Here is an 11,156-nt window from a genome sequence, read left to right on the forward strand (position 1 = left end):
CGTTAAATCTGTACAACGACATTTATATTGTTTTAAGGCTACGTTTTCTTGCCTGGAAAGTTCGTGATTGAAATTAAAAAAAAGATCATAATTTTTACCCGGATTGAAATTCTTCTTTTGGGTGAATCTCAAAATTTCAAGTTTGGTGGCGAAATTTCATATTATTTTTTCGTGAAGAATTGGGTTCCGACATGAAAAAGATCCAAAAGGATCCTCGGTTCCGACATGAAAAAGGAATTTTTCAATTACTATTACTTTTTTTTATTATTATTTTTTTTATTTGTATGTTTTGATTTAGTTTAATTTAATTAAGTTTAATTACCTTTCTGCTACTGTTAAATTTGTAAATTAGTTTATGCATTGTGAGTGCTATGTACACCGTTATTGTTACACATATCAGTCAGAATACCTAGTTAAGTTATGGAATAAGCTCAATATGTGTGATGTGGTTGTACTTTTTTAAATAAATAAATAATTACCAATTTTCCCAATTTCCCCAATTTTTCACGAAAAAATTATACGACAGTTCGCCACCAAACTTGACACATTTTGATATTCACCCTTTTAATCCTTTTATTGGGGTGTTTTCGAACAACAGGGGTGTTAAAAAGGTCACATCATAGCAATTATTTTAATTAATCGCTAGTGTAATGGGTTCGTTTGGACTAAGAGGTATAAAATCCACAGACCGCAACGAAGCAATTCATCTAAGAAAGCAACATTGCTATTTGACATTTGATTGCATTTTTTTTTTACGTGACTTGTTGTAGATTTGCCGCAGATGGCATTAACTACTTGGCCGGACAAATGGGGAGCGCTGAAGGCTCTCACCCGGTACAACGTTTAAGACAACAGGCCTGAGGGTGCCCAGTTGAGCGCGAACCTCGGCTCAGGGCGTCGTCTGAGAGGAAGAATATTGAAAAGGATTAATCGACCCTAGTGGGTCGATGGCGATAACCGCTGAATGAGGGAAATCGTCGACCACGCCGGCGGGGTCGGTATCGGGGTTCTGAAGTGTTTGGTGTCGCGAGCTGATTGGCTGCCTCTATGGCTAGAGTAATCGGGTCGTCGGGATCGTATATTACGTCCTTCGGAAGCCGATACTTGTCAGTACCGTCCCTTAGCGGGATGTATTCGGAAGCCGCAACTACCAGGGGATTTGGGTGGTGCGGAGCAGAATCGAAAAAACGCTAGGCAGCTAATTTGAGCCATTGGGCAATGGTTGGCAGACCTAGGTCAATGTGCAGATTTTCATCACGAAGGAACCACGGAGCTCCCGTGGCTTTCCGCATGAAACGATTTTGAATTTGATTGCATGGCGCACTTACTTTTATATGCGCAAATGTCAAAGTGCAATCAATCAATTCAATTCAATTCTTTCAACTTATTTATTTTTACATTTTTCCTCACCTTATGGTTGTCTGGAAGAAATCGCTTTAAGCGATAAGGCCGCCATTTGCCATGTACTTAGTTAAGAGACTTTTTGTAATTATTTCTTTTTTATTTTGGTGCAATAAAGTGTATTTGTATTGTATTGTGCAAATATTGCTTTCTTAGATAAATTGCTTCGATGTGGCCCTTTTAACCCCCCACTAACTCAGAACACTTAAGCGTCTATTTGGGTGTGACGAAGTTACGTATGTTTCTGATTATTTGACAAATTGTATGACAACTAATACAAACATTTAGTAATTTTAAAATAATAATACTTATTTAAAAAAAGCAATATTGCAAATATTGAATATTGCTTTTTTAGATGTATTGCTTCGACGTGGCCTTCTTATCTTCCCTGATCGCCGAATAAGGAATAATACTACGTATAGAACGGTAACTCTCCGCTCCCCACCAGCGGCTGAGCTAGGTTTACCTCACCCCCTCGGACTTTAGTCTGCAATCGTATGGCGTCAGACGTCACAAACACAGATGCGCGTGTACGTTAACGTCTCTATGTAGTGTCTGTGTAAAACGAGGTGTTTTAAACTGGTCCGTGACCTTGGCGCATGGGGAAGGATGGATTGGCAAGTGTAATTACCGCTTTAGACATCACTTATATCAATATTTGCAGCAGAGCGTTTACTACACAGACCACAAGCTGCAACAGGCCGGGTAACAGTCCACCACCAACTCCTACCAACAGGTCCTCGGCCAGGTCAGTGATGGCAGTCACCAGGGACGTCAGCAGGCCTTGGAGGTTCTTCATATTGTCTGGAGGAGTGTTTGGGTTAGCGCCCGCCGCGTATTCTGGGAGAGATCTGGAAATAATTGTTAGGTTAGGTTAGGTTCATTATCAGTCGTGGTCGAGGCCATGGTCAAAGAGGTGAGACCGTGGAGGGCAATGATCTCATTCTGTGACCAAGTGATGCTACAAGAGGAGACGGCGGAGAGGGAACGGGAGGCAACCTCCGATAACCGATCCGCGCCCGGCGTCCAGTTCATAGTAAGATCCGTGCTTCGGAAGGCACGTTAAGCCGTTGGTCCCGGTTACTACTTACTTTGGCGGCTCAATAATAACCCTAACACCAGGGTTGATGAGGTTGGTACTCACCTCACAACCCACACGATCAGAAGAAGATGTTTGCTCTGAATTATCCATCACGATTCGTTACGTTGTCATTGACACCCTGTACAGTGTATCTATTTCATTTGAAAATTGTCCAAATGCTCTTACCTCAAGAAGTTGACGATAGCCAAAGCCTGAGAGTACAACTTCAGGAGTGAGGTCTCCAAGGCACCCAGGTCCACAGGGATCATGCAGCTGATGGAGGAAGGGAGGGTGTCGAAGATGGACAAGAGAGACAATAGGAGGTTGTACACGTTGTTCAGGAGGGGGAGGAGGATGTTCACGAGAGGGTAGACCGCTGGAAGCTGGACGTTCGTTGCTGTTACCGGTGGCTGTAAATGAGGGTAGTTACAATTAATATAACATAAACATAAACAGCCTATATACGTCCCACTTCTGGGCACAGATCTCCCCTTAATCTACTGGAAGGGGTATGGAGCATACTCCGCCACGCTGCTCCACTGCTGCTGCTGCAGTTGGAGTGTTTGGACTAGTGTCTTCTAAAGCACGGAATCATCTCACTATTTCGGACAATCAGGTGATTCAGCCTGCAATGTCCTTGCCAAACAGGGTCCAAAGAAAAGGACATGTCTCCATCGGGAATTAAACCCGGAGCTCCAAATCGTGAGCACAACGCTCTAACCACTAGACCTTTTTTTTTGACGTGACTTATTGTAGATTTACCGCAGATGGCATTAACTACTTGGCCGGACAAATGGGGAGCGCTGAAGGCTCTCACCCGGTACAACGTTTGAGACAACGTGCCTGAGGGTGCCCAGTTGGGCGCGGCTCAGGGCGTCGTCTGAGAGGAAAAATATTTGAAAGAATTAATCGACCCTAGTGGGTCGATAGCGATAAGCGCTGAATGAGGGAAATCGTCGACCACGCCGGCGGGGTCGGTATCGGGGTCCTGAAGTGTTTGGTGTCGCGAGCGTATTGGCTGCCTCTATGGCTAGAGTAATCGGGTCGTCGGGATCGTATATTATCTACGTCCTTCAGACGCATGAAGGCTGTCGTGTGTGACTTGCTGTGCAACTGACATTAACAACTTGGCCGGACAAATGGGGAGCATGAAGGCTGTAGTGTGTGAGTTGCTGTGCAACTGACATTAACAACTTGGCCGGACAAATGGGGAGCGCTGAGGACACTCACCGGGTGCAAACAATTAAGATAACAGGCCTGAGGGTGCCCAGTTGGTGATGAACCTCGGCTCAGGGCGGCGTCCAAGAAGATTATATTTTCAAGAAGCTAATAGGATATTTGTCTAGCTCAAAGATAAATTATAAAATGGTATTTTAGAAATAGAAGGCAGTCTAAGACGATCAAAAATCAATCGCATTTTACTTTTCGACTTATTTTCGAATTTTATTTATGTACTAGCTTTTGCCCGCGACTTCGTCCGCGTAGCGTGTTATCAAAAAGAGATCTTTGTGTGTGTGGGAGAAAGGTTAAAAAATGCTTAATTTTATTATTTTTAAATGAGGTTAGAGTATAAGTAGCTCAGTTAAATAATTAATTGTTATTAATTTTTAGATTATTAGTTTATGATAATTTGGTTTAATATAAATTTAAGAAAATACGATCAGAGGAGGCTAACCCTAAAGTACCTATAAGCTTTCGTCTGGAATACAGAGATGAGAATGTTTTTTTTTCATACAAATGTTTTTTCCCGCTAACTCCCGTTCCCGTGGGAATTTCGAGAATTCCTTTCTTAGTGCACCTCTACGGTTCCTAAGCTACGTCCCTTCCAAATTTCAAGTGCCTACGTTTAGCCGTTTAGGCTGTGCGTTGATATGTCAGTCAGTCAGTTTCTCCTTTTATATATTTAGATTAAGTTACAATGAGTACAACGTTTGACAGGACAGTATTTCAATACAGACTCTAAACTTTCGTTTTGACATTTCGTAAAAAGTATCTCATTTGACTATGTTGTCACGTAGCCTATTACTTATGTCTGATCGTTTATTGACAAAACTAAACAACTCACCGTTATAAGACAAACAGCAACTACGAAAATTAGCGCAAAAGTAACTTTCGACGCCATCTTGTTTTAACTATTTTTATTTTATTTTTAAAATTTCTTTTTTTTAAACACTGGACAGTGAAAGTCTGCGATGACTGTATTTCACAAAAACGAGTAAAAAGTTTTTATATGTTATGAATTTCAAAATAAAATAAGGTATTATTAAATTATGCCATTTCAAATGGCGTTTGGTATTTTTTGATAAGATCGTTATCTGCGTTTTGTAAGGCATTATTACATTATTATATAATAGAAATTATGATAAGCATTGACCTGTGGTTACATTAGAGTAAAATCACATCTATAATCCCGAAGGAGTTGGCAGACGAATGTTACTACATCATGGATATTATATATACTTATCATGGATAAACTTGTTGAAGGAGCTCGTTGGCGCAGCGGTATACGCGCTCGGTCTGCGATTGTTGAAGTTAAGCAACTTTCGCAAAGGCCGGTCATAGGATGAGTGACCACAAAAAAAAAGTTTTCATCTCGAGCTCCTCCGTGCTTCGGAAGGCACGTTAAGCCGTTGGTCCCGGCTGCATTAGCAGTCGTTAATAACCATCAATCCGCACTGGGCCCGCGTAATGGTTTAAGGCCCGATCTCCCTATCCATCCATAGGGAAGGCCCGTGCCCCAGCAGTGGGGACGTTAATGGGCTGACGATGATGAAACTTGTTGAAGGTCAATGTAACATTTTTGAATTTACGTCATTTCGCAAGGTGTTATGGCTGAGGAGAAGAAATGACAAGAAACTGCAACAGCAACACATCTTTTAAATCAATGAGGGTACATTACAAGTTATTTAATAACTAGAGGAACACATTCAATGACAATTGTTCTATGGACAATAGTCTGAAAATAAAGAATTTGAATTTGAATACCAGACATTTTTATCATTTAGGTAATCAATAATCTTATAATAAGCTTTTTTACTTAAAGTAAGCTTCACGTGAGCTTTAAATTTATTTTCTGACAAATTTCAAATATTTTCTGGTATTTTATTATAAAAACGTATACATAACCCCAAAAAAGATGAATTTAATTTACTTAATCTAGAATTTTGAATAGCAATTTTATTTTTATTCCTTGTATTGTAAGTATGCCTTTTACAGTTTCTCGGAAGAAGAGAACTGCCCTTGAGATAAATTAATTACTCATTGGTGCAAGTCCGGTACCAGGGTTCGAACCGGCGCTCCACGTTTGAGAAGCAAGCTGGTAAACCACAGAAATCAGGTGAGATCCTACTTGTGGCTCTGCCCACCCCATTAGGGATTACAGGCGTGAGTTCATGTGTGTAAGAACTTAAGAATGCATGCCTTGATTACTTTATTAAATGAACTTATCAATTACTGAATATAGTAACAATAATTATCATAAGAGATAAGAATTATCCATACCTAATAAGTACATAACCTATTTTGTAAGAATTTGTACTTAAATTGTTACCTAACAGTTATTAATAAAAAGAAACTTTCGTTTTAAATTACAACAATATCTATTTCAGTTTAGATTTAAACTTACTAATCCACATTTTGTATTTAAGAAAATTAAATTAAAATAAAAAAATGAAAATTCTGAGTTGTGTAGTTTTCGCTGTATTCTTTTTGGTACGTATACTTTAACAAATAACGGGTTCTTACCGCGTTTAAATGGGGATATGAGACTCCCGATATTTCGACACTGTTGCAAGTGCCATGATCACGGGATGACTGATGAGATTGGAGTGGAGTAGATAGATCCATAACTTTCTACGGGCAGACATATCTGTCTACCCTCTTTCTTTGCCGCTTGTTTATGTTTTTGATATCGGAACGCGCAACAACCGGTTCATCGGTTCATTTAAACGCGGTAAGAACCCGTTATTATGTGCTTTAATTATGATAATAACCGCGTAAACTTAAAACAACGTATACTTTTGTTTTAATAGACAGTTTATGTGGTGTAATGGTTAGATTTGGTCCCGATGAGTTTAGTCATTGGTCCCACAAAACACCTCCATCAACCTGCAGTGGAGCACCGTGGTGGAGTACGCTCAATACCCCTGGTTAATTGAAGAGTCAGATCAAATCTGGAGGTCTCAAAAGGCTACTTCAAAACCATATTGCAATTTTAATTAAAGCACATAATAACGGGGTCTTACCGCGTTTAAATGGGGATACGAGACTCCCGATATTTCGACACTGTTTCAAGTGCCATGATCACGGGATGACTGATGAAATTGGAGTGGAGTAGGTAGATCTATAATTTAAGCTTAACAATCCACAAATATTATCGACAGAACGTCATTACATCCTCAGACTCGTAAAAGAGGCTATTGAAATCAGAAAACATAAAAAAGCGGTAAGAACCCGTTATTATGTGCTTTAATTATGATAATAACCGCGTAAACTTAAAAAATATTGCAATTTTACTTTTGCGCATATAAAAGTCAGTAAGTAGTAACCCAGGACCAACGCCTAAATAAACATAACATAAGCTCACGGCCTCTGTGGTTGGTTTGTGGTTTGGTTGTCTAGTTGGGCATTGGGCTCACGATCCAGAGGTCCTGGATTCGAAACCCGATGGGGACATTTACAAAAATCACTTTGAGACCTCTTGTATGGTTAGGATATTACAGGCTGATCACCCGATTGTCCGAAAGTAAGATGATCCGTGCTTCGGAAGGCACGTTAAGCCGTTAATCCCACTTACTGATGTAAGGCCTTTGGCGGCTCAATAATAACGCTGACACCAGGGTTGATCTCTTCACCAGGTTGACCAGGTTGAGGTTGGTAATTCACCTCACAACCTACACGGTTGAAGAAGTTCCCGACTATATGCAAATCCCAGAGCGGCTAAATAAAAAAAAATGTGTTACAGGTTCAAAGCAGCGAAGCGATGATCCCAGCCTATTCTATCTCGGCTCTGCGTCTTGCCTTCGACGAGATAGCGACCGTCCTGCCCATCGCAAACCAGCTGGCTTGCCTGCTCATCCCGTTCCTCATCAACCTCATCAACAACCTGAACAACCTCTCCAACATTGTCCAGAATTTGACCCCAGCTCTGTTACCTTACTTCGGTTGCACCTTACCACTTCTGTACGCAACATTGACTGACCTTGCTTCCGTATTGTTCCTGTATATTAGTGTCCTAATTTCCCTGTTCAGGTCTAACGTCCTAGCAGCCCCAGGACTGCTCCTAAGTCTTGTAGTGCAAATCCTAAACCTGGTGTTAGGACTCCTAACAGGACTGACCGATGGGACAGGGTTGTTGACTGCCCTGATTAAACTGATCACTAGCATTGTTGTTGAGTTGGAAAAATTGTTGTAAAGGAATACAAGGGTCTGCATGACAACCGCGCCCCACGCGACGCGAATTATATTCAGCGCTTCGACCAATAAACGATACGAATGCTATCTACGTAGATGGATGTCAATCGGCTACTGGTCGAAGGCCTCGATATAATTCGCGCGGCGTTCGGTGCGGTTGCCGTGCAGAGCCTACTGGATAGGATAAGGGATGTAAATAAATGGTTAAAAGAAATAACATGTTTTTTTAATTATGGTTGTAATACTGTATGATTTTTGTTTCTATAGCATTCACTTAGGGAAACTCACAAAGAGAAAATTAAATCGATTTTTTTTCTGACTCGAACGGGACTTGACTCCCCAGCTGTTCAGCTCGTCATTAATGACATGTCTTATTGTAGATTTGCCGCAGATGGCATTTGTCCGGACAAATGGGGAGCGCTGAAGGCTCTCACCCGGTACCACGTTTAAGACAACAGGCCTGAGGGTGCTCAGTTGGGCGCGAACCTCGGCTCAGGGCGTCGTCTGACAGGAAAAATATTTAGCAATGCGATTCAATTGTATCTTTATGTAAAATGTTTTCAACAATAAAAAAAAAAAAAAAAAAAAAAAAAATCGACCCTAGCTGGTCGATAGCGATAAGCGCTAAGTGAGGGAAATCGTCTACCACGCCGTCGGGGTCCTGAAGTGTTTGGTATCGCGAGCTGATTGGCTGCCTCTATGGCTAGAGTAATCGGGTCGTCGGGATCGTATATTACGTTCTTCGGACGCCGATACTTTTCAGTACCGTCCCTAAGCGGAATGTATTTGGAAGCCGCAACTACCAGGGGATTTGGGTGGTGCGGAGCAGAATCGAAAAAACGTCGCGTGAGCGAAAACTACCCCTGCATAGGTCATGGACGGATGCAAGTCGTGTAGATTTTCACCTTATTCCTAAGGGACAATTTACTACGCTTGTTAAGGAGACAATGAAGACGGCCCATTACAAACGCGGCGCGATCGCGCACACGTTTGATATGGGCCTTGAAAGTAAGACGTCTATCTAAGACTACGCCGAGATATTTGACTTGCTCCTCCCAAGGGATCGGCTTGCCAAACATCTTGATGACTTTAAGTTGACGGCGTGACCGTGGCGTGTTATAATAGCCCTTTGAAAAGTACACCGCTGCACTTTTCTCCGGGTTTACCTCGATTCTCCATTTGCGAAACCACTTGGCCAAGGCATTGGCCGCGCGTTGGAGCATTCCGGTCATCATAACTCGACTGCTCGGCTGTATCATCCGCAAATATAGGTCGAAAGAATTTCGCATGGACAGAAGGAGGACCCGGTGGTGTAATGGTTAACACGCTCGTCCCGGCTTGACATGAGCTGCGGGTTCAAGTCCCGTCCGAGTCAGATTTTTTTTCAATTTAATTTTTTTCTTTGTGAGTTCTCTAGTTACTACGCATAGCCTCCAAGGTTCAGTGATTAGAGCGTTGAGTTCACGATCAGGTTCAATTCCCAATGGGTACATTTTCGAAATCACTTTGTGAGACTGTCCTTTGTTTGGTAAGGACATCGCAGGCTTGAATCACCCGATTGTCTGAAAAATTAAGATGATTCCGTGCTTCGGAGGGCACGTTAAGCCGTTGGTCTCGGTCGGCTATAAGCCATAACAACACCACCAAACCGCAGTGAAGCGTATACACTTCTCATCAAAAAAATCGAAACACTTCCGTTTTCATTGTTTCTGTCCGAATTTAACACAAAAAAGAATTCATACGATGAAAAAAAATACATAAATGTATAGCTGGCAGTTTGGCCATTACAGTAATAAGCGAAAATTCAAAATTCAAAATTAGAATTTCATTTGTTTATCTTATAAACGAAATGAATCACTGTTTTGAGACAAATGTGTGTTTAGGGTTGGAGTACATTTAGCGTTTAAAAACTAAAAATTGGCGCCTATCCTTAAACTTTTTGTTTTTTATTTCAATACTGTGACTTTGGGACGTCTGAAAAAAGGTTTTTTTTCTAAAACGTATGGATACTTCGCCCACAGAAGCCGCCCAAGTTGTGCCATTGCTGGATTCTGGCCTTAGTCAGCGTGTTGTGGCTGCAAGACTGCATCTAAGCCTGTCATCTGTTCATAGAGTCTATAAACGTTATCGGGAGACTGGTTTGTTCACGCGCCGTTCAGGATCTGGCAGGAATCGGGTCACTTCTGAGCGAGATGATCGATTTATTGTAACAACTTCTTTAAGAAATCGACGCCTTAACGCTTTTCAACTGCAGCAGCGGCTTCGTGTTGTACGAAGGGTGGCTGTAAGTGACTCTACAATTAGAAGAAGGTTAAAGGATCGTGGACTGGTACTGCATAAGCCAGCAAATGGGCCGAAATTAACTGCAGACCATCGAAGAGCGCGCCTTAACTTTGCACGTGAGCACCTAAATTGGTCATACCTACAGTGGAGCAAAGTTCTCTTTTCTGATGAGTGTAAAATTATGCTGTATGGTAACGACGGAAGGAACAAGGTCTACAGAAGAGACGGAGAACGCTATGCACAATGCTGCATTGAAGAAAAGGTCAGCTATGGTGGCGGTTCGTGGACGGTTTGGGGAGGAATCAGCGCCGACGGTAAGACAGAGCTTGCTTTCGTGTCTGGGCCACGTCTGCCTGCACTAAACTGTCATCGGTACGTCGAAGAGTGTCTCGAGCCTCATGTGATGCCCTATGCACATTTTATTGGCAACGGCTTCATATTCATGCACGACAATGCTAGGGCTCACACCGCGGGCGTCGTACGAGATTATCTTAACGAAGTCGATATCTCTATTATGGAATGGCCAGCAAGAAGCCCGGACATGAATCCCATTGAACATCTGTGGGATGAATTAAAGAGACGAATTCGAGCAAGAGATCCTGCCCCAGAAACACTTAGCCAGCTGCAAGATGCAATCCAAGAGGAATGGGACAATATACCACAGCATGTGATCGTGACTCTCATCCGATCGATGAAGAACCGTATGGAAGCAGTAATTAGAGCTCGGGGAGGGAATACAAGTTATTAAAAAAACGTTTTTTAGCTTTTTTTTTCATTTACGTGTGTTGTTTTATCCATTTCCTTTATACTCCATACGGAATAAAAATGACTCATTTAACAAAATACGAAACCTATGAAAAATTCATTTAAATTTAGAACATTAACATTAAGATTTGATAAGCTCATATTACTCACTATTAAACGACATTTAACATTTATTCCTAAATGTACACATTTTTCTGATAATCCTGACAAAACG

General features: G+C 41.6%; 1 protein-coding gene across 1 annotated transcript; it reads right to left on the minus strand.

Annotated features, from left to right (window-relative positions):
• Positions 1-1,809: 1,809 nt before the first annotated feature.
• On the minus strand, positions 1,810-4,604 carry LOC126378312 (uncharacterized). The gene is made up of 3 exons (XM_050026505.1): positions 4,548-4,604; positions 2,669-2,892; positions 1,810-2,252 (listed from the first exon to the last, which is right to left on the minus strand). Exons 1-3 carry the CDS (start codon positions 4,602-4,604, stop codon positions 2,048-2,050), a joined length of 486 nt encoding a protein of 161 aa, XP_049882462.1. The 3' UTR covers positions 1,810-2,047.
• Between the last annotated feature and the right edge of the window lie 6,552 nt (positions 4,605-11,156).

Source organism: Pectinophora gossypiella, chromosome 26 (genome assembly GCF_024362695.1).
Source record: "Pectinophora gossypiella chromosome 26, ilPecGoss1.1, whole genome shotgun sequence".
NCBI lineage: Eukaryota > Metazoa > Arthropoda > Insecta > Lepidoptera > Gelechiidae > Pectinophora > Pectinophora gossypiella.